Below are 24,465 nucleotides of genomic sequence, written 5' to 3'. Positions count from 1 at the left end.
GCGAAGAAACGGAGGCCGCCTCTGTATTCGTGCTGCTGCTCGTGGGCTGCCCTTCTGTGGATTGAAAATGGACACCAGTGGTTGACTTAGATTCGATTATGAGGACACTCAGTCCTCGTTTATTGTCATTTAGTAATGCATGTATTAAGAAATGATACAATGTTCCTCCAGTAGATATCACAGAAACACAAGACAGACCAAGACTAAAACTGACAAAAACCACATAATTATAACATATAGTTACAACAGTGCAAAGCAATACCGTAATTTGATGAAGAACAGACCATGGGCACAGTAAAAAAAAAGTCTCAAAGTCTCTCGAAAGTCCCATCATCTCACGCAGATGGTCGAAGGGAGAAACTCTCCCTGCCATGAGCTTCCAGCACCGCAAACTTGCCGATGCAGCACCCTGGAAGCACCCAACCACAGCCGACTCTGAGTCCGTCCGAAAACTTCGAGCCTCCGACCAGCCCTCCGACAGCGAGCACTGAGCACCATCTCTGTCGAGTGTTTCGACCCCAACCCCGTCAACAGGCAACAGGCAAAGCCGAGGATTTGGGACCTTCCCCTCCGGAGATTCTCGATCGCACAGTAGCAGCAGCAGTGAAGCGGGCATTTCAGAAGTTACTCCAGGTGTTCCTCTGTGCTTCTCACGTCCGTCTCCATCAAATCAGGATTGTGCATGGCATCCTACATGACAGATCCATCTTCTCTTCTTAATGATCAGTAATGAGGGTAAACTCCCTCCCCTACAAGTACGGGTTGAAGAATTTTACACCCCAAACCAGGCTCAAGGCCGCTCTGTCAATCTGTGCGTAACTTTTCCCTGCAGCGGTAAGGGAGCGTGGTACAAAGGCTGTGGAGTGTTCACTTCATAACATGTGACATGACTGCACCTATATCGAAGGCAAGGCGTCACTGGGAAGTGTGGATCATAATGTGTGAGCGCAGTATCTGACATCACCATTTCCTTTGTCTTTTGGAGAAAGACAACTGCTTTGTCCATTGTTATTTCTTCCTGGTCTCCAGTAATGAATTCAAGGGGTGGGGCGCAGTAGCCGGTCTGGGCAGGAGCCTGTTACAGTAATTGACGAATCCTGAAAAGTATTTGCCTTGGGACATCCACCACTGCTTGAATTTCCCCAGTACTCCTGTGTAATCCTTGTCTGTTAATCGGGTAAGCGTTGCTTGGTTTAAAGACACAACACGTTGAGTCATCCTCTGAGCCCATAATTTCCCAGTCTTTTTGACGCGGTCTTGAGATTTTGGTGATGTCCCTTGTCATCCTTTTGCCGGTAACAATGGTGCTGTCCGGGTAACAGTGAGTGCCTGGGCCGTCTTGTCACAGCTGGTCCAGAGCTTTCTGCCAGAGCACGGGTGCAAGATGGCAGGCGGTGACTAGTGGGGTACCGCAAGGCTCAGTGCTGGGACCCCAGTTGTTTACAATATCTATTAATGACTTGGATGAGGGAATTAAATGCAGCATCTCCAAGTTTGCGGATGACATGAAGCTGGGCGGCAGTGTTAGCTGTGAGGAGGATGCTAAGAGGATGCAGAGTGACTTGGATAGGTTGGGTGAGTGGGCAAATTCATGGCAGATGCAATTTAATGTGGATAAATGTGAGGTTATCCACTTTGGTGGCAAAAACAGGAAAACAGATTATTATCTGAATGGTGGCCGATTAGGAAAAGGGGAGGTGCAACGAGACCTGGGTGTCATTATACACCAGTCATTGAAAGTGGGCATGCAGGTACAGCAGGCGGTGAAAAAGGTGAATGGTATGCTGGCATTTATAGCGAGAGGATTTGAGTACAGGAGCAGGGAGGTACTACTGCAGTTGTACAAGGCCTTGGTGAGACCACACCTGGAGTATTGTGTGCAGTTTTGGTCCCCTAATCTGAGGAAAGACATCTTTGCCATAGAGGGAGTACAAAGAAGGTTCACCAGATTGATTCCTGGGATGGCAGGACTTTCATATGAAGAAAGACTGGATGAACTAGGCTTATACTCGTTGGAATTTAGAAGATTGAGGGGAGGATCTGATTGAAACGTATAAGATCCTAAAGGGATTGGACAGGCTAGATGCAGGAAGATTGTTCCCGATGTTGGGGAAGTCCAGAACGAGGGATCACAGTTTGAGGATAGAGGGGAAGCCTTTTAGGACCGAGATGAGGAAAAACTTCTTCACACAGAGAGTGGTGAATCTGTGGAATTCTCTGCCACAGGAAACTGTTGAGGCCAGTTCATTGGCTATGTTTAAGAGGGAGTTAGATATGGCCCTTGTGGCTACGGGGGTCAGGGGGTATGGAGGGAAGGCTGGGGCGGGGTTCTGAGTTGGATGATCAACCATGATCATAATAAATGGCGGTGCAGGCTCGAAGGGCCGAATGGCCTACTCCTGCACCTATGTTCTATGTTTCTATGTTTCTAAGATGCCATGCAGAAATGCCCTTTGTGAGTGTTTATGGTGAGAAACACCTTGAACTCTTCTTCCGTCTCCATCCGTAGGTTGGCCTCAGCTAAGTCCAGTTGGCTGAAGTGTTTTCCTCCAGAAAGGTTTGCAGAGAGATTCCCTACCCTAACGACTTAGTCCTGACGAAGGGTCTCAGCCCGAAACGTCGACTGTACCTCTTCCTAGAGATGCTGCCTGGCCTGCTGCGTTCACCAGCAACTTTGATGTGTGTTGCTTGAAATTCCAGCATCTGCAGAATTCCTCGTGTTTGGGTCTGGCTCAGAGTTTACTTTAAGCGAGGCGCGCGCATATCACGTGGGTGGCGTATGCAATTTGTGTATTTATACACATAACCCGTGATTAATTATTTAAACGAGCAGGAACGTACCGATGTGTACTGTAAGCCAATTAAAAATGAAAAGGTATATGTAGCTGCTATACCACCTTCCACCAGCAGGTGGCGACAGACCACCACTTGCTGAGAAAAATACAAGGTTGTTAAACATATTGTTGAAAATACAAATTATGTAAGAAATAAACCACGATTTTAGACTTGCAAAAATTCAAATAATATATATTTTTCCATGCTCTCTGTTTTTAAAACAGCTGATTCCAATAAGGCAAGTGCATTGGGGGTATTTAAGAGACTTGGATAGGCACTTTATACCTTATTGTCGCCAAACAATTGATACTAGAACGTACAATCATCACAGCGATATTTGATTCTGTGCTTCCCGCTCCCTGGATTACAAACCGATAGTAAATATTAAAAATTTAAATTATAAATCATAAATAGAAAATGGAAAGTAAGGTAGTGCAAAAAAACCGAGAGGCAGGTCCGGATATTTGGAGGGTACGGCCCAGATCCGGGTCAGGATCCGTTCAGCAGTCTTATCACAGTTGGAAAGAAGCTGTTCCCAAATCTGGCCATACGAGTCTTCAAGCTCCTGAGCCTTCTCCCGGAGGGAAGAGGGACGAAAAGTGTGTTGGCTGGGTGGGTCGTGTCCTTGATTATCCTGGCAGCACTGCTCCGACAGCGTGCGGTGTAAAGTGAGTCCAAGGACGGGAGATTGGTTGTGTGATGCGCTGCGCCGTGTTCACGATCTTCTGCAGCTTCTTCCGGTCTTGGACAGGACAACCTCCATCCCAGGCTGTGATGCATCCTAGAAGAATGCTTTCTACGGTGCGTCTATAAAAATTAGTGAGGGTTTTAGGGGACAGGCCAAATTTCTTTAGTTTTCTCAGGAAGTAAGGGTGCTGGTGGGCCTTTACAAACCAGGAGGTTTGTGGGTGAAAGAGAAAAATTGAGGGTTGTTTAGATGGGAAGGGTGTGATTGATCTTAGAGTAGGTTATAAGGTTAGCACCTCATCGTGGGCCGAGTGGCTTGTCCTGTGACCATGTTCTATGATTCAGTAAATATCCTGGCCTCTCTGGGATCTTCATTTCATTGACTTCCAAGAGCCACCTCTGTCCAGAGTTCAAGCCAACTTGGAGCCAAGCTGCCGAAGTTTGCGGAGTCACTGGGGAACGGGGAGAGAAAAGTCTGCTGAGCCGACGGCGGTTTTGACCTAAAACTGTTGCCCCGGACTCGCTCGCGGTGCTGCAAATCCTTCCAGAAACGGGGATGGGTATATTCACATCCGTGGAACTGGTTGCTATGGGGGCCAATATATTTAAGGCAGGTTCTCGATCGGTCAGGGCATGAAGGGAGACGGGGGAGAAGGCAGGAGCTTGGGGCTGAGCCGCGATGAAACGGTGGAGCAGGGCTCGATGGGACAAATGGCCTAATTCTGCTCCTACACCTTTATGGTCTTAATACCACTCCCGCTCTCCTTCGCTTCCTGGGTTGAGTTCCTGCCCCCGTCTGTAAGGGGTTCGCCAGTCTACAGAATCGTGCCAAGTCTGAGGCGCGTATACGTAGCCTAGGGCGCCTAAGACTTTGGCACACGGGACTGTATTTCGTCAAGGTGGGGCGGAGAGTGAGTCTGTAAGTCTGGCGGGAGCAGAGGATGTTGGGACTGTTGAGGGTGGCGTGCCCGCGGGAGGGCTGGCGGAGAAGGGAAGCGCCCTGGACCGTTTGGACGCTGCGCGGCAGGAAGGCTGTAAATTTGTCCGTGAAGGATTTCGATATATTTGAGACGGATGTTTCCCAGGGCAAGGTTCAGGAAGGCGTTTTTTTTTTAGTTGGTCCACCAACCAAACAGGTCATCGATGACAGGCAACCGGAAGAACTTCTAGTAGGACCGGAGAAAATCGCATGGAAGGCATTCAAGGATGTTTCTTGGCAACTACGGAGCACCAGACCACGTGCAGCTGGTCGATAACAAGCTTCAAGCGGGCAAAACCACAAAGTGCAACGTGTCAACGGAGGTTCATTGTTTTCCGCATTCCCGTTTAGACGACTTCCCTGCGTATCTTGGCGCTGCCAGTGACGAGCTCGGTGAAAGGTTTCACCGGGACATTGCGGTCGTGGGGAAACGGTGACGGGAGACCTCGAGGGGGGGTGGTTTGGACACGGTTGCTGGGGTATCCGAGGCTGGGACTGAGGCGCGGGATAAAGTTGCAACGAGGGCCGAGCGTAAACAAGACATCAGGCTGTATCTAGGGTGCTGCTCAAATACTCGATTCTTGGCCAATTAACGAGAGGGCGCGGAACCCGTAAAGGGGCCAGGCCGGTTAACCGTATTCCGGAGAGTTGGAGCGTCTAAACGCGGACGTTGGCGCAGTTGGGTGCGTGTTGGTACAGAAACAGTATCAGGGCAACTGGAATCCATCAACGCTGGCTGATCATTAGGAACACAGAAAACCTACATTACAATACAGGCCCTTCGGCCCACAAAGCTGTGCCGAACGTGTCCTTACCTTAGAATTTACCTAAGGTTGCCCATAGCCCTCTATTTTTCTGAGCTCCTTGTACCTGTCCAGGAGTCTCTTAAAAGACCCTATCGTTTCCGCCAACACCACCGCCGCCAGCAGCCCATTCCACACACTCTGTGTGAAAAACTTACCCCTGACATCTCTTCTGTACCTACTTCCAAACACCTTAAAACTGTGCCCTCTCGTGTTACCCATTCCAGTCCTAGGAAAAGCCTCTGACTATCCATACGATCAATGCCTCTCATCATCTTATACACCTCTATCAGGTCACCTCTCATCCTCCGTCGCTCCGAGGGGAAAAGGCCGAGTTCACTCAGCCTATTCTCGTAAGGCGTGCTCCCCAATCCAGGCAACCTTATTGTGGGACACGTAACCGAGAAGTCTCGGACACCGAGTACAAATGAAAACCGTCAACAAAACATTTTTAGCTTAGCCGGTGCCGTGATGCAGTTAAATGCATTTTGTTCAATTGAAGTTCATCTCTTGTTTCTCCAAATTCCTATGTGATACAAGTACAGGTTTCCCCTGCTATCGGAAGGTAGAGCGTTCCTGTGAAACGGTTCGTAAGGCAGAATGTCGTAAAGTGAAGAAGCAATTACCATTTATTAATATGGGGAAAATTTTTGAGCGTTCCCAGACCCAAAAAATAACCTACAAAATCATGCCAAATAACACATAAAACTTAAAATAACAGTAACATATAGTAAAAGCAGGAATGATATATGATAAATACACAGTCTATATAAAGTAGAAATACTTTTCTGCAGCACTGTCTAGCGTAGCGAAAATCTCACGGTAGCACTCTCGGTGGAAACGCTCTCGACAGAAACACTCTGTCCAGTAACCTTTAAGCTGTGAAGCTGCCAAATCATACCAAATAACACATAAAGATACACAGCCTATATAAAGTAGAAATAATGTATGTACAGTATAGTTTCACTTACCGGAATCGGGAAGACTCCAATAAATTGCAGTTTCGTCACAGTTAAACACTTGCTTATACGAATAACCACCTTCTGTAATTATTTTCTTCAGCTCTGCTGGGAACTTTTCGGTAGCTTCAGTTATCAGCCGAAGCACTTTCTCCGGTAAACTTTGAACTACGAAGCTGCCCTCGCCTCAGAAACTGATCGAACCACCCATGACTACCTTTAAATTCCACTTTCATCACCATCGTCCAGTGCTTTCTGTTTCAACTTATTAAAAAGACGGACTGATTTCTCCTTAAGTATAAGAAAACTTAATGGAACAGCACGTTTTGTACATCCATCAGTCCACTCAAGCAATAGACTTTCCATTTTATCCATTATTGGATGCCGACTAAGAGAGACCACTTTGCTACGAGCAGAACCAACAGTAACGTTGGCAGCTTTCAAAATTCTTTCTCTGCGTATAAATAGTGTGAATGGTGGACGCAGGCAAGTTCAACGCGCGGACAATGTAACTTACTTCGTTCACCACGATCGAAACGCTTAATTATGTCTAGTTTTACGCTAAGTGTAACACCCTTGCGAGCTCTTTTAGGCTTTTCCGACACCTTAGAACTCACCTTGCTAACGGATGCACAAAATAAATCGAGGTAAAGCACGTGTTTAAGCAATGCCGGCTCGAATGGGGGAGGAGCTTGGCTGCTCGGGGCGCACGCTGCCTTTTATCGCGTGCTGCTTTTTTCATGCGCTGTCTTTTTTCGTAACAGTGAAAGCACCTTCTGTTGGCGAAAACCGGTAACTAATGTAGGTCTTTCGTAACGGCGAGGTGTCGTAAAGCGAACGTTCGGAAAACCGGGGCCACCTGTACTCTGAAATTATATTTGTGTTCGGCTTCAAGCGGTAAGCTTCTGAGGAGACAAAACTTTTGGGGAAAAGAAGTTTGCTGTCCAGAGTTTCGGAATCTAGTCCGCGATGTCCCCTTGGATCCCATGTGACCTGTTAGTTCCTCCATACTGAGTAAATGGATGAAGGATCCTCATGTTCGAACTTAAGTTTATGTTAAAAAGAGAGATTAATTGTTTTTCTTTAAAAAAAAAGACAAGGAGCTAAGGCTTCTTAAGGTTGTCACAACCAGGGGTGTGGGTAATGTGGACGAGCTCCCACTACCTATTAAACGCTCCCAATGGCGTGCGTCTCGAACAGCCGCTGACAGCCGAATCCAGTTCCCGCCCTTCACGTGCGGCTTGGCTACTGAACCCGGCGGAACCGTTTCTACTGACGGGAGAGGGGGCAAAGGCGGGTTACTGGCGCCTTAAAACCAGTCACTTCGGACAGATGGGGGCTCGTCAGCTCATCTCGGGGACAGAAAGCTCTGATCTCAAACCTCCGCTGCCTTGCCACTCGGAGTAGACCCCCCGAGGGGGAAAATCTGGAGCTGGGGTCCCTACGTCGAGTTCAACGCCGACTGGTAACCCCCGCGATGCCGCTGGTACCAAACTGTATCGGGGTCTCTGCTGTTCCTTTGGGGTCATCGGCTGCGTGGAGAGGGGGGAGCCTGCGACACCGGGCAACAGCTCGCTCTCCGTACCGTACTGACCAGGATTATCCATGGTTAACCCCTGACCGACAGAGGGCTCCCTCCTCGGGAGCCACCGTGACGTCCCAGGAAGTGCTGGGGTACGGGACTGTGCTTTCTTATCCGACCACGTTGTGGGTCGTCGCCACCAGCAGGGGGGCGCCGGCCGCCCGTCAGGCCGCTGGCCGGGCACTGAGGAAGTCGTAACCGCATGGCAGTGCCAGCCCGCGCTGGGCAATAGGAGTGCGTCTCGCGCCACATCAGGGCAGAAGACAACCTTTCACAGTGAAAATTAAAATAAACCGGGGGTGGGCTTGAAGAAGTCAAGGACGGAATGAGGCAGGTTTTTCAGAGGGTGCTGGGGGGAAAGGCAGGAACGTATCATTGTAAATCTTTTCCCTCTCTCACCTTAAGCCAATGCCCTCCAGTTTGACACCCCCGGGGCAGCGGGGGAGAAGGGGAAAATGAGCACCCACCTTATCGATGCTCCTCTTGACTCTGCATTAAACCTTGTACAGTTTCCGACCCTCAATCTCCTTCACTCCAGGAAATAAGAGGGCCTCACTACAGCCTCAGCTGTACAAGGCATACGGGGAGGCCGCGGAAGGGATGCGTCAGGCTGGAGAGGCTGCGGAAGGGACGTACTAGGAGGCTGACCGGATCAGAGGGCCCTGGGCTGTCGGGAGACGTTGGGAGTTTCTCCCCAGGAGTGCGAGAGGTGACCTCGTAGACGTTTGTAAAACCAGAAGGAGTCTGGTTAAGGTGGACGGTCAGAGATTTCTCCCCCAGCACTGGAGGGAAGTGGTACCAGAGGGTGCTGGAAGCACAGAAACCCAGCAGAGTCCTCGATGACTTGATTTCAGTGGGTTTCAGCGGGTACATTGAATGCCAGGGAAATGTATACAATATACAGCCTGAGATTCTTCTTCTTCGCAAACATCCATGAAAACAGAGGAGTGCACCGAAGAATGAATGGCAGTTAAATGTTATAAACCCAAAACCCCCCACCACAGCTCCCCCCTCCCACGCGTAAGCAGCAGCAAAGCAATGAACCCCCCCACCCCACCAGCAAAAAAATCTCAACGGCACCCCCCTCCCACCGAGCACGCAAGTGTGCAGCAAAAAAAACAGACTTGCAGTACCCCAAAGATTACTCGTTCACCCGGTATTTGACATACCACAGGCTCTCTCTCTCCCTAATAAGGGAAAAGGAGGTGTCTCAGTTTCACAGTGAGAGGGGAGACATAACAAACATCTCACTGATTACAAAGTTAAAAGTCTGTTGCATCGCTTTTTCCGAGCTCTCTGCCCAAAGGTCTCGGGTCTCTGGGCACACAGCCGGAGATCTCCCATCTCCCACGACACACCGATTTCCTGCCGTGACACCGACCTTCGATCCGCCCCGTCTCCAGAGCCACAAGATTTCGAACCTCCAAAGGCGAGATGAACTCTGAGGCCAAGCCCTCGGCCTGCCGAATAACGGCCGGTCTTGAAACCCCCAAGAGCGGGTCCCACTCCCGTAAAGAACCAAACTCAGCGCGTAGCTCCAGGTCAGGGTCTTCAAAAGAACCCTGAGAGGGAAAAATAGAGATATTAAAGATGGAAGCGAGCAGTTTCCGAAGATGCGAGCGAAGGATTCGCCATTAGGCGCCATCATCCTCCTAATCGCCTCCTCTACATGCAAACTGCTCGTTTCACTCAAGTGACAGATAAAGCTAATTCTTCATCTTTCTAATTTCATAGCAAGAGCATAAATCTTGTCCTTGTTCCAATGTAACCACCGGTGGGAGGGAAGCCGGGACATTTTTGTTCATTCAGAGTAAATTTATTCTCAAAGTACATAGGTGTCACCATATACAACCCTGAGATTAAATTTCCTGTGGACCTGCTCAATAAATACGTAATGGGATAATAACCATAACAGAATCAATGAAAGATTGCACCAACCTGAGCATTCAACCAGGCTGCAGAAGGCAACAGGCTGTGTGCAAATACAAAAAGAAAGAAATAATAATAATAATAATGGATTGTCCTGGTTTACATCTTTCCTGTTGTGCTGTAGGTATTTCATCTGGCAGTTCTGTGAGAGCAGCCTGCTCTGCTTTCAGCCTGTTCGGGTTACTGTTGAAGATCAAGGATGATGTTCTGGTCTGGCCACCGAACTGTAGGAAAGACGTCAATAGGATTGAGAGAGTACAGAGGAGGTTTACTAAAATGTTATCTGGGTTTCATCTCCTAAGTTACAGAGGAAGGTTGAACAAGTTGGGTCTTTATTCTTTGAAGCGTAGAAGGTTGAGGGGGGACTTGATAGAGGTGTTTAAAATTATGAGGGGGGTTGATAGAGTTGACGTGGATAGGCTTTTTCTACTGAGAGTGGGGGAGATTCAAACAAGAGGACATGAGTTGAGAGTTAAAGGGCAAAAGTTTAGGGGTAACATGAGGGGGAACTTCTTTACTCAGAGAGTGGTAGCTGTGTGGAACGAGCTTCCAGCAGAAGTGGTTGGGGCAGGTTCGATGTTGTCATTTAAGGTTAAATTGGACAGATATATGGACAGGAAAGGAATGGAGGGTTATGGGCTGAGTGCAGGTCGGTGGGACTAGGTGAGAGTAAGAGTTCGGCACGGACTAGAAGGGCCGAGATGGCCTGTTTCCGTGCTGTAATTGTTATGTGGTTATTTGTGGAATGTGTGCCGTCCAATTAGCGGGAGGTTTTTTCTTGCTGAGGGACAATAAGGCTGGGCTTCGAGGCTTTTGTTTGAGAGGAGATGAAGAGAGGAGACGCTGGGGAGAGCCGGTCGCAGCCTACAAGCTGGTGGGAGACCTGTTTGCTCGAGATGGATTGCGAGCGACGTTCGGAAGGTGGTGCGTGAGCTTTCACGTTGACCGAGTGACAGAGAAGTTCAAGATGAGCTCCAACTTGTGCATGTTTGACTGTTTAATTAGAACGGGCCCTTTTCTTCCTGTTATTCTTCACTAACCCTGCAGTTAAGATTCATAAATAGAATTCCCATAATCATATGCAGTGTCTGTTATTTCGTGGCTCTAATTTGTAACAGGGTAGCAGATGACACAGCACCCGCGCTAACCAGGGTTCGGGGCAGTAGAGCCGTCTAAATCTCACGGGTTTGGTAGGGCCAGAGAGTGTTTTCCCTTGGCTTATGCAGCTGAGGAAACCGGGGTGTTTCAACAATCTGTAATAGAATTATAACCACACCAACCAGGGTGCAGAAGGCAACAGGCTGTGTGCAAATATAAAAACAAGGAACTAATAATAATTAATAAGTAAGTGTAATTAATTTTAAGTGCTTTAGTAATCGTTGATAAAACCGACTTCCAGAACTGTTCCAATATAGAACAAGACCAAAACATATGTGTCAGTGTAGCTATCTCAGTTCTACATCTATCACAATGACTATCAACATTAGGAAAGATTTTAGAAAGTCTCTCCTTTGTCAAATGATAATGATGCACAATTTTAAATTGAATCAATGAATGGCTAGCACAAATTGAAGAAGAATTAACCAGCTTCAATATTCGCATCCAATCCTCCGTCATAAAAGTCAAATTAAGTTCCTTTTCCCAATCCTGTTTAATCTTAGACAAAGCACTTAAAATTAATCTACAACCTAATAAATTAACTGTGCTTTTTGGAATAATTCCTCAAAATATTCATGGTATTTCTGTGTCTGACCAGCTTGTTATTGCATTTGTTACACTGATAGCCAGGAGGGCCATTTTGTTGAAGTGGAAGGATACATCAGCTCCCACTTTATCACAATGGTTCACTCAAGTGATGCTATGTCTTAGTTTGGAGAAAATTAGAAGTCGAACCTTTGAACCTTTATTTGATTTTGAGAAAAGATGGGGCTCATTTGCTCGTTATTATCATTTGAGTTAATTGATATAATTGTTCCACGATCTAATTGTAAATTTTTTAGTATATTTTCTTTTCTTGCTGGCAGTTTGATGTTTATTTTTAGAAGCTTTTTGTATGACGCCGGGCTCCGGGGTTGTACACCTAATGGGTTCTTTTTTTTTCTCACTTTTCTGCTCAGTAGGCTTTTTTTGTTATCACAAAATTTTGTTTTTGATCTTTAAGATGATGGGTTTTTTTCTGAGGCATTGTAAGTGTTGTTACTTCGATGTACTCATGTTATTTTTCCTATATATACAATAAAAAGATTTGAAAAGAAAGAATAAATAAGTGTAATTAGCAAAAAGAACAAGTAGCAAAAAAAACGTCCCGGTTTTCCGGGTGAAACCAGAGGATGGGAATGGGCCTGTCAAGATTTTCCATCGGGATCCACCGCCTACCTCTGGGACGAGACGTGCGCGTGCGCGTGACGGGCCGGGCAGGGACGGGGAGCGGGAGAGTGTTCCCACCCCGGGGGGGGGGCGGTGAGAGGCACGTGCCAGTTTTCCATCGTGGGGAAGGATGCTGAGGGAGGGGGCGGCGGGGGGGGTCTCACGGGCGCACGAACCCGTGGAAAAAAGGAGACGGTTGACGTTTTGGGCCAAGACCCTTCTTGGGGGCCGAGAAGTCAGAGTGAGAAGATTGGGGGCGGCCGGGGGGGGAGGCGCGGGGGAGTAAGAAGAGTGTGGCAGGTGATGGGTGAAACGGGGAGGGGGGTGAAGTAAAGAGCTGGGAAGTTGATCGGTGAAAGAGATACAGGGCTGGAGAAGGGGGAGTCTGGTAGGAGAGGACAGACAGCCATGGGAGGAAGAGAAGTGGGGAGGAGCACCAGAGGGAGATGATGGGCAGGTAAGGAGATAAGGTGAGGGAGGGGAATGGGGAATGGTGAAGGGGGGGGGCCATTACCAGAAGTTCGATAAATCGATATTCATACCATCAGGTTGGAGGCTACCCAGACAGAATATAAGGTGTTGTTCCTCCAACCTGAGTGTGGCTTCATCTTTACAGTAGAGGAGGCCGTGGATAGACATGTCAGAATGGGAATGGGAAGTGGAATTAAAATGGGTGGCCACCGGGAGATTCAAAGATTCAAAGATTCAAAAAACTTTATTGTCATTCTAACCGTACATCAGCTCTGCAGGGCAGAATGAGACAGCGTTTCCCAGGAGCAGTGCAATCATAACATAACAAACGCAACACTAAATAATAAACATAACAATAAATAGTAAGACACAACAGCCACATGTCAGTTAAAATCAGTTGTAAGTGTCCAGTGCAAGTTAAAAGTGTCCAAAGCAGAGTCAGGTAGAGCAGCTATTTAGCAGTCTGACTGCCTGTGGGAGGAAGCTGTTTAGTAGCCTTGTGGTTTTAGTTTTGATGCTCCTGTAACGTTTGCCTGATGGCAGAAGAACAAACAGTTCATGGAGAGGGTGTGAGGGGTCTTTAATGATGTACCGTGTCTTCTGGAGGCATCAACTCTGAAAGAGGTCTTGGACAGAAGGTAGGGAGACCCCAATAACCTTCTCAGCTCCCCTAACCACCCTCTGCAAGGCTTTTTTGTCGACAGCACTGCAGCTGGAGTACCAGGTTGTGATGCAAAAGATCAGCACACTCTCAACCACGCCTCTGTAGAATGTAGTTAAGATGTTAGTGAGGAGTGATGCTTGTTTAAGCTTCCTTAGAAAGTGCAATCTCTGCTGGGCCCGTTTCACAATCCCAGTGGTGTTCCTGGACCAGGTGAGATTGTCCGAGATCTCCACCCCAAGATCCCACTTGCTCTGGCGGACGGAGCGTAAATGCTCGGAGAAGCGGTCTCCCGATCTGCGTCAGGGTCTCACCGAGATACAGGAGGCCACAATGGGAGCACCAGACAGGGCAGATGACCCCAGCAGACTCTCAGGTGAAGTGTCACCTCGCCTGGAAGGGCCGTTTGGGGCCCTGAGTGGTAGTGAGGGAGATCAGTGGGGAGGGGCGCGTGGACGAGGGAGTCGTGCAGGGAGCGGCCCCTGCGGAAAGCGGGAAGTTAGGGGAGGGAGGGATATGCTCGGCGGTGGGATCCCGATGGAGATGGTGGAAGTTACAGAGAACAATGTGCTGTAAATAAGCAAGCAATAAATATCAAGAACGTGAGATGAAAAGTCCTTGAAAGTGAGTCCGTAGGTTGTGGGAACAGTTCAGTGTTGGGGTGAGTGAAGTTATCCCCTCTGGTTCAGGAGTCTGATGGTTGAGGGGTAATAACTGTCCCTGAACCTGGTGGTGTGGGTCCTGAGGCTCCTGTACCTCCTTCCTGATGGTTGAGGGGTAATAACTGTCCCTGAACCTGGTGGTGTGGGTCCTGAGGCTCCTGTACCTCCTTCCTGATGGTTGAGGGGTAATAACTGTTCCTGAACCTGGTGGTGTGGGTCCTGAGCCTCCTGTACCTCCTTCCTGATGGTTGAGGGGTGATAACTGTCCCTGAACTTGGTGGTGTGGGTCCTGAGGCTCCTGTACTTCCTTCTTGTTGGCAGAACTGAGAAGAGAGCGTGTCCTGGGTGGTGGGGGTCCCTGATGATCGATGCTGCTTTCCTGCGACAACGCTCCGTGTAGACCTGCTCAGTGCTGGGTAGGGCTTTACCCGTGATCAACTGGTCTGTATCCAGTACTTTTTGTGGGACTTTCCTGCGACAACGCTCTGTGTAGATGAGCTCAATGGTGTGAGTGTGGGGGAGCTTTATCCTCCTCATTGTCGGGGTTTTCTGTTTTGTCTCCAAGCCACCTCCCCTCCCAGCGTGCGTCTGTTTAAAGATGACTGCTTAATTACTGATTTCAGCTCGTTAAAGTACTTTTTTTCTCCGACAGGTACGGATCCCAAAAGAGAAAGTCAACAAAGAACAGTACAGGTGAGTGATCAGGGATGTTCCCCCCCACTGTCTCCCCAGTCTCCCCAGTCACCCCGTCTCTCCATCTCATTCTCCCCGTCAACCCATTCTCCCTCATCTCCCCCATTCACCCCTCAGTCTCCCCGTCTCCCCGTTTTCCCCGTCTCCACATTCTCCCCTCAGTCTCCCCATTCTCCCCGTTCTCCCCATCTCCACATTCTCCCCGTCACCACATTCTCCCCTCCGTCTCCCCATTCACCCCGTTCTCCCCGTCTCCCCATTCTCCCCTCAGTCTCCCCATTCACCCCGTTCTCCCCGTCACCCCATTCTCCCCTCAGTCTCCTCATTCACCCCGTTCTCCCCTCAGTCTCCTCATTCACCCCTCAGTCTCCCCATTCTCCCCGTCTCCACATTCTCCCCTCAGTCTCCACATTCTCCCCTCAGTCTCCCCATTCACCCCTCAGTCTCCCCGTCACCCCATTCTCCCCGTCTCCACATTCTCCCCTCAGTCTCCCCATTCACCCCCTTCTCCCCGTCTCCACATTCTCCCCCAGTCTCCCCATTCACCCCGTTCTCCCCGTCTCCCCATTCTCCCCTCAGTCTCCCCATTCACCCCGTTCTCCCCGTCTCCCCATTCTCCCCTCAGTCTCCCCATTCACCCCATTCTCCCCGTCTCCACATTCTCCCCTCAGTCTCCCCATTCACCCCGTTCTCCCCTCAGTCTCCACATTCTCCCCTCAGTCTCCCCATTCACCCGGTTCTCCCCGTCTCCACATTCTCCCCTCAGTCTCCCCATTCACCCCTCAGTCTCCCCATTCACCCCGTTCTCCCCGTCTCCACATTCTCCCCTCAGTCTCCCCATTCACCCCTCAGTCTCCCCATTCACCCCGTTCTCCCCGTCTCCACATTCTCCCCTCAGTCTCCCCATTCACCCCATTCTCCCCATCTCCACATTCTCCCCTCAGTCTCCCCATTCACCCCGTTCTCCCCATCTCCCCATTCTCCCCTCAGTCTCCCCATTCACCCCTCAGTCTCCCCATTCACCCCTCAGTCTCCCCATTCACCCCTCAGTCTCCCCATTCACCCCATTCTCCCCTCAGTCTCCCCATTCACCCCATTCTCCCCGTCTCCACATTCTCCCCTCAGTCTCCCCATTCACCCCATTCTCCCCGTCTCCCCATTCTCCCCTCAGTCTCCCCATTCACCCCGTTCTCCCCGTCTCCACATTCTCCCCTCAGTCTCCCCATTCACCCCGTTCTCCCCACTCTCCCCATTCTCCCCTCATTCACCCCATTCTCCCCATCTCCACATTCTCCCCTCAGTCTCCCCATTCACCCCATTCTCCCCATCTCCACATTCTCCCCTCAGTCTCCCCATTCTCCCCTCAGTCTCCCCATTCACCCCATTCTCCCCGTCTCCACATTCTCCCCTCAGTCTCCCCATTCACCCCGTTCTCCCCATCTCCACATTCTCCCCTCAGTCTCCCCATTCACCCCATTCTCCCCGTCTCCCCATTCTCCCCTCAGTCTCCACATTCTCCCCTCAGTCTCCCCATTCACCTCTCAGTCTCCCCAGTTCTCCCCATCTCTACATTCTCCCCTCAGTCTCCCCATTCACCCCATTCTCCCCGTCTCCCCATTCTCCCCTCAGTCTCCCCATTCACCCCGTTCTCCCCTCCCCCATTCTCCCCTCAGTCTCCCCATTCACCCCTTCTCCCCTCAGTCTCCCATTCACCCCTCAGTCTCCCCATTCACCCCTCTCCCCATCTCCCCATTCACCCCTCAGTCTCCCCATTCACCCCATTCTCCCCGTCACCCCATTCTCCCCTCAGTCTCCCCATTCACCCCGTTCTCCCCGTCTCCCCATTCTCCCCTCAGTCTCCCCAGTCACCCCGTTCTCCCCGTCTCCCCATTCTCCCCTCAGTCTCCCCATTCACCCCGTTCTCCCCGTCACCCCATTCTCCCCTCAGTCTCCTCATTCACCCCGTTCTCCCCTCAGTCTCCTCATTCACCCCTCAGTCTCCCCATTCTCCCCGTCTCCACATTCTCCCCTCAGTCTCCACATTCTCCCCTCAGTCTCCCCATTCACCCCTCAGTCTCCCCGTCACCCCATTCTCCCCGTCTCCACATTCTCCCCGTTCTCCCCATTCACCCCCTTCTCCCCGTCTCCACATTCTCCCCCAGTCTCTCCATTCACCCCATTCTCCCCATCTCCACATTCTCCCCTCAGTCTCTCCATTCACCCCATTCTCCCCATCTCCACATTCTCCCCTCAGTCTCCCCATTCACCCCGTTCTCCCCATCTCCCCATTCTCCCCTCAGTCTCCCCATTCACCCCTCAGTCTCCCCATTCTCCCCATTCTCCCCTCAGTCTCCCCATTCACCCCATTCTCCCCGTCTCCCCATTCTCCCCTCAGTCTCCCCATTCACCCCATTCACCCCTCAGTCTCCCCATTCACCCCATTCTCCCCGTCTCCCCATTCTCCCCTCAGTCTCCCCATTCACCCCATTCTCCCCGTCTCCACATTCTCCCCTCAGTCTCCCCATTCACCCCGTTCTCCCCGTCTCCACATTCTCCCCTCAGTCTCCCCATTCACCCCATTCTCCCCGTCTCCACATTCTCCCCTCGGTCTCCCCATTCACCCCGTTCTCCCCGTCTCCACATTCTCCCCTCAGTCTCCCCATTCACCCCGTTCTCCCCGTCTCCCCATTCTCCCCTCAGTCTCCCCATTCACCCCGTTCTCCCCGTCTCCACATTCTCCCCTCAGTCTCCCCATTCACCCCATTCTCCCCATCTCCACATTCTCCCCTCAGTCTCCCCATTCACCCCGTTCTCCCCATCTCCACATTCTCCCCTCAGTCTCCCCATTCACCCCATTCTCCCCGTCTCCACATTCTCCCCTCAGTCTCCCCATTCACCCCGTTCTCCCCATCTCCACATTCTCCCCTCAGTCTCCCCATTCACCCCTCAGTCTCCCATTCACCCCATTCTCCCCGTCTCCCCATTCTCCCCTCAGTCTCCCCATTCACCCCGTCTCTCCCCCTCAGTCTCCCCACATTCTCCCCTCTCCCATTCTCTCCCATCTCCACATTCTCCCTCAGTCTCCCATTCCCCCTCAGTCTCCCCATTCACCCATTCACCCCTCAGTCTCCCCATTCACCCCATTCTCCCCGTCTCCCCATTCTCCCCTCAGTCTCCCCATTCACCCCATTCACCCCTCAGTCTCCCCATTCACCCCATTCTCCCCGTCTCCCCATTCTCCCCTCAGTCTCCCCATTCACCCCGTTCTCCCCGTCACCCCATTCTCCCCTCAGTCTCCCCATTCACCCCATTCTCCCCGTCTCCACATTCTCCCCTCAGTCTCCCCATTCACCCCTCAGTCTCCCCGTCACCCCATTCTCCCCGTCTCCACATTCTCCCCGTTCTCCCCATTCACCCCCTTCTCCCCGTCTCCACATTCTCCCCCAGTCTCTCCATTCACCCCATTCTCCCCGTCTCCCCATTCTCCCCTCAGTCTCCCCATTCACCCCGTTCTCCCCATCTCCACATTCTCCCCTCAGTCTCTCCATTCACCCCATTCTCCCCGTCTCCCCATTCTCCCCTCAGTCTCCCCATTCACCCCGTTCTCCCCATCTCCACATTCTCCCCTCAGTCTCTCCATTCACCCCATTCTCCCCGTCTCCCCATTCTCCCCTCAGTCTCCCCATTCACCCCATTCTCCCCTCAGTCTCCCCATTCACCCCATTCTCCCCGTCTCCCCATTCTCCCCTCAGTCTCCCCATTCACCCCGTTCTCCCCGTCTCCCCATTCTCCCCTCAGTCTCCCCTCAGTCTCCCCATCACCCCAGTTCTCCCCGTCTCCACATTCTCCCTCAGTCTCCCATTCACCCCGTTCTCCCCGTCTCCCACATTCTCCCCTCAGTCTCCCCATTCACCCCGTTCTCCCCGTCTCCCCACCCCCCTCATTCTCCCCTCATTCTCCCCTCGGTCTCCTCATTCACCCCGTCTCCTCATTCACCCCTCAGTCTCCCCATTCTCCCCGTCTCCACATTCTCCCCTCAGTCTCCACAATCTCCCCTCAGTCTCCCCATTCACCCCTCAGTCTCCCCGTCACCCCATTCTCCCCGTCTCCACATTCTCCCCGTTCTCCCCATTCACCCCCTTCTCCCCGTCTCCACATTCTCCCCTCAGTCTCTCCATTCACCCCGTTCTCCCCATCTCCCCATTCTCCCCTCAGTCTCCCCATTCACCCCGTTCTCCCCATCTCCCCATTCTCCCCTCAGTCTCCCCATTCACCCCGTTCTCCCCATCTCCACATTCTCCCCTCAGTCTCCCCATTCACCCCGTTCTCCCCGTCTCCACATTCTCCCCTCAGTCTCCCCATTCACCCCGTTCTCCCCATCTCCACATTCTCCCCTCAGTCTCCCCATTCACCCCTCAGTCTCCCCATTCACCCCATTCTCCCCGTCTCCACATTCTCCCCTCAGTCTCCCCATTCTCCCCTCAGTCTCCCCATTCACCCCGTTCTCCCCGTCTCCACATTCTCCCCTCAGTCTCCCCATTCACCCCGTTCTCCCCGTCTCCACATTCTCCCCTCAGTCTCCCCATTCTCCCCTCAGTCTCCCCATTCACCCCATTCTCCCCGTCTCCCCATTCTCCCCTCAGTCTCCCCATTCACCCCATTCTCCCCTCAGTCTCCACATTCTCCCCTCAGTCTCCCCATTCACCCCATTCTCCCCGTCTCCACATTCTCCCCTCAGTCTCCCCATTCACCCCATTCTCCCCGTCTCCACATTCTCCCCTCCGTCTCCCCATTCACCCCGTTCTCCCCGTCTCCACATTCTCCCCTCAGTCTCCCCATTCACCCCGTTCTCCCCGTCTCCCCATTCTCCCCTCAGTCTCCCCATTCACCCCGTTCTCCCCATCTCCACATTCTCCCCTCAGTCTCCCCATTCACCCCATTCTCCCCATCTCCACATTCTCCCCTCAGTCTCCCCATTCTCCCCTCAGTCTCCCCATTCACCCCATTCTCCCCGTCTCCACATTCTCCCCTCAGTCTCCCCATTCACCCCGTTCTCCCCGTCTCCACATTCTCCCCTCAGTCTCCCCATTCACCCCGTTCTCCCCGTCTCCACATTCTCCCCTCAGTCTCCCCATTCACCTCTCAGTCTCCCCATTCACCCCGTTCTCCCCATCTCCACATTCTCCCCTCAGTCTCCCCATTCACCCCGTTCTCCCCATCTCCCCATTCTCCCCTCAGTCTCCCCATTCACCCCGTTCTCCCCATCTCCACATTCTCCCCTCAGTCTCCCCATTCACCCCATTCTCCCCGTCACCCCATTCTCCCCTCAGTCTCCCCATTCACCCCATTCTCCCCTCAGTCTCCCCATTCACCCCATTCTCCCCGTCTCCCCATTCTCCCCTCAGTCTCCCCATTCACCCCGTTCTCCCCGTCTCCCCATTCTCCCCTCAGTCTCCCCATTCACCCCGTTCTCCCCGTCTCCACATTCTCCCCTCAGTCTCCCCATTCACCCCGTTCTCCCCGTCACCCCATTCTCCCCTCAGTCTCCTCATTCACCCCGTTCTCCCCTCAGTCTCCTCATTCACCCCTCAGTCTCCCCATTCTCCCCGTCTCCACATTCTCCCCTCAGTCTCCACATTCTCCCCTCAGTCTCCCCATTCACCCCTCAGTCTCCCCGTCACCCCATTCTCCCCGTCTCCACATTCTCCCCGTTCTCCCCATTCACCCCCTTCTCCCCGTCTCCACATTCTCCCCCAGTCTCTCCATTCACCCCATTCTCCCCATCTCCCCATTCTCCCCTCAGTCTCCCCATTCACCCCGTTCTCCCCATCTCCCCATTCTCCCCTCAGTCTCCCCATTCACCCCGTTCTCCCCGTCTCCACATTCTCCCCTCAGTCTCCCCATTCACCGATCTCCCCATCTCCACATTCTCCCCTCAGTCTCCCCATTCACCCCGTTCTCCCCGTCTCCACATTCTCCCCTCAGTCTCCCCATTCTCCCCTCAGTCTCCCCATTCTCCCCTCAGTCTCCCCATTCACCCCATTCTCCCCGTCACCACATTCTCCCCTCAGTCTCCCCATTCACCCCATTCTCCCCGTCTCCACATTCTCCCCTCAGTCTCCCCATTCACCCCATTCTCCCCGTCTCCACATTCTCCCCTCAGTCTCCCCATTCACCCCGTTCTCCCCGTCTCCACATTCTCCCCTCAGTCTCCCCATTCACCCCGTTCTCCCCGTCTCCCCATTCTCCCCTCAGTCTCCCCATTCACCCCGTTCTCCCCGTCTCCACATTCTCCCCTCAGTCTCCCCATTCACCCCATTCTCCCCATCTCCACATTCTCCCCTCGGTCTCCCCATTCTCCCCTCAGTCTCCCCATTCTCCCCTCAGTCTCCCCATTCACCCCATTCTCCCCGTCTCCACATTCTCCCCTCAGTCTCCCCATTCACCCCGTTCTCCCCATCTCCACATTCTCCCCTCAGTCTCCCCATTCACCCCTCAGTCTCCCCATTCACCCCGTTCTCCCCATCTCTACATTTTCCCCTCAGTCTCCCCATTCACCGTTCTCCCCATCTCCCCATTCTCCCCTCAGTCTCCACATTCACCCCGTTCTCCCCATCTCCACATTCTCCCCTCAGTCTCCCCATTCACCCCATTCTCCCCGTCTCCCCATTCTCCCCTCAGTCTCCCCATTCACCCCATTCTCCCCTCAGTCTCCCCATTCACCCCATTCTCCCCGTCTCCCCATTCTCCCCTCAGTCTCCCCATTCACCCCGTTCTCCCCGTCTCCCCATTCTCCCCTCAGTCTCCCCATTCACCCCGTTCTCCCCGTCTCCACATTCTCCCCTCAGTCTCCCCATTCACCCCGTTCTCCCCGTCTCCCCATTCTCCCCTCAGTCTCCCCATTCACCCCGTTCTCCCCTCAGTCTCCCCATTCACCCCTCATTCTCCCCTCAGTCTCCCCATTCACCCCTCAGTCTCCCCATTCTCCCCATTCTCCCCTCAGTCTCCCCATTCACCCTGTTCTCCCCTCAGTCTCCCCATTCACCCCGTTCTCCCCGTCTCCACATTCTCCCCTCCGTCTCCCCATTCACCCCATTCTCCCCTCAGTCTCCCCATTCACCCCGTTCTCCCCTCAGTCTCCCCATTCTCCCCGTTCTCCCTGTCTCCACATTCTCCCCTCAGTCTCCCCATTCACCCCATTCTCCCCGTCTCCACATTCTCCCCTCAGTCTCCCCATTCTCCCCTCAGTCTCCCCATTCACCCAATTCTCCCCATCTCCACATTCTCCCCTCAGTCTCCCCATTCACCCCTCAGTCTCCCCATTCACCCCTCAGTCTCCCCATTCACCCCATTCTCCCCATCTCCACATTCTCCCTCAGTCTCCCCATTCACCCCGTTCTCCCCTCAGTCTCCCCATTCTCCCCTCAGTCTCCCCATTCACCCCGTTCTCCCCATTCCACAATCCCCCTCAGTCTCCCCATTCACCCCATTCTCCCCGTCTCCACATTCTCCCCTCAGTCTCCCCATTCACCCCGTTCTCCCCGTCTCCACATTCTCCCCTCAGTCTCCCCATTCACCCCGTTCTCCCCTCAGTCTCCCCATTCACCCCTCAGTCTCCCCATTCACCCCGTTCTCCCCGTCTCCACATTCTCCCCTCAGTCTCCCCATTCACCCCATTCTCCCCTCAGTCTCCCCATTCTCCCCTCAGTCTCCCCATTCACCCCGTTCTCCCCATTCTCCCCTCAGTCTCCCCATTCACCGTTCTCCCCATTCTCCCCTCAGTCTCCCCATTCACCCCGTTCTCTCCGTCTCCACATTCTCCCCTCAGTCTCCCCATTCACCCCGTTCTCCCCGTCTCCACATTCTCCCCTCAGTCTCCCCATTCACCCCATTCTCCCCGTCTCCCCATTCTCCCCTCAGTCTCCCCATTCACCCCGTTCTCCCCGTCTCCACATTCTCCCCTCAGTCTCCCCATTCACCCCGTTCTCCCCGTCTCCACATTCTCCCCTCAGTCTCCCCTCTCCATTCTCCCCTCAGTCTCCCCATTCACCCCATTCTCCCCTCAGTCTCCCCATTCACCCCGTTCTCCCCGTCTCCATATTCTCCCCTCAGTCTCCCCATTCACCCCTCCCCCATTCACCCCGTTCTCCCCGTCTCCATATTCTCCCCTCAGTCTCCCCATTCAGTCTCCCCATTCACCCCATTCTCCCCGTCCCAATTCTCCCCCAGTCTCCCCATTCACCCCATTCTCCCCTCAGTCTCCCCATTCACCCCTCAGTCTCCCCATTCACCCCGTTCTCCCCATCTCCACATTCTCCCCTCAGTCTCCCCATTCAGTCTCCCCATTCACCCTCCCCTCTCCCCGTTCTCCCCTCAGTCTCCCCATTCACCCCGTTCTCCCCGTCTCCATTCTCCCACATTCTCCCCTCAGTCGTCTCCCCATTCACCCCATTCTCCCCTCAGTCTCCCCATTCACCCAATTCTCCCCTCAGTCTCCCCATTCACCCCATTCTCCCCATTCACCCCATTCTCCCCTCAGTCTCCCCATTCACCCCGTTCTCCCCGTCTCCACATTCTCCCCTCAGTCTCCCCATTCACCCCGTTCTCCCCATCTCCACATTCTCCCCCATTCCCCATTCACCCGTCCCCCTCAGTCTCCCCATTCACCCCTCAGTCTCCACATTCACCCCGTTCTCCCCCTCCACATTCTCCCCAGCTCCATTCTCTCCCTCAGTCTCCCCATTCACCCTTTCCCCCGTCTCCCATTCTCCCCTCAGACTCCCCATTCACCGTTCTCCCCATTCTCCCCTCAGTCTCCCCATTCTCCCCTCAGACTCCCCATTCACCGTTCTCCCCATTCTCCCCTCAGTCTCCCCATTCTCCCCTCAGTCTCCCCATTCACCCCGTTCTCCCCGTCTCCCCATTCTCCCCTCATACTCCCCATTCACCGTTCTCCACATTCTCCCCTCAGTCTCCCCATTCACCCCATTCTCCCCGTCACCACATTCTCCCCTCAGTCTCCCCATTCACCCCATTCTCCCCGTCTCCACATTCTCCCCTCAGTCTCCCCATTCACCCCATTCTCCCCGTCTCCACATTCTCCCCTCAGTCTCCCCATTCACCCCGTTCTCCCCTCAGTCTCCCCATTCACCCCATTCTCCCCGTCTCCACATTCTCCCCTCAGTCTCCCCATTCACCCCGTTCTCCCCGTCTCCCCATTCTCCCCTCAGTCTCCCCATTCACCCCGTTCTCCCCGTCTCCACATTCTCCCCTCAGTCTCCCCATTCACCCCGTTCTCCCCGTCTCCACATTCTCCCCTCAGTCTCCCCATTCACCCCGTTCTCCCCTCAGTCTCCCCATTCACCCCTTCTCCCCTCAGTCTCCCCATTCTCCCCTCAGTCTCCCCATTCACCCCGTTCTCCCCGTCACCCCATTCTCCCCTCAGTCTCCCCATTCACCCCATTCTCCCCGTCACCCCATTCTCCCCTCAGTCTCCCCATTCACCCCGTTCTCCCCGTCTCCACATTCTCCCCTCAGTCTCCCCATTCACCCCGTTCTCCCCGTCTCCCCATTCTCCCCTCAGTCTCCCCATTCACCCCGTTCTCTCCGTCTCCACATTCTCCCCTCAGTCTCCCCATTCACCCTGTTCTCCCCGTCTCCACATTCTCCCCTCAGTCTCCCCATTCACCCCATTCTCCCCGTCTCCCCATTCTCTCCCGTCCCCATTCCCCCTCAGTCTCCCCATTCCCCCGTTCTCCCTCCCACATTCTCCCTCAGTCTCCCCATCCATTCCCCCTCTCTCCCCACCCCTTCTCCCCTCAGTCTCCCCATCTCCAC

General features: G+C 53.0%; 1 protein-coding gene across 1 annotated transcript in view; it reads left to right on the top strand.

Moving 5' to 3' along the window:
* The window catches only part of zgc:193711 (uncharacterized protein LOC569781 homolog), a 63,189-nt gene that overhangs the window by 15,533 nt on the left and 23,191 nt on the right, over positions 1-24,465 (top strand). Inside the window, exon 2 of the mRNA XM_063038236.1 lies at positions 14,588-14,628. Coding sequence (XP_062894306.1) covers positions 14,588-14,628 — 41 coding nt within the window. The remainder of the gene's footprint in view (positions 1-14,587; positions 14,629-24,465) is intronic.

Source organism: Mobula hypostoma, chromosome X2 (genome assembly GCF_963921235.1).
Source record: "Mobula hypostoma chromosome X2, sMobHyp1.1, whole genome shotgun sequence".
Classification (NCBI taxonomy): domain Eukaryota; kingdom Metazoa; phylum Chordata; class Chondrichthyes; order Myliobatiformes; family Myliobatidae; genus Mobula; species Mobula hypostoma.
Note: the sequence above shows the minus strand (reverse complement) of the source record. Positions and strands in the feature narration are given on the sequence as shown.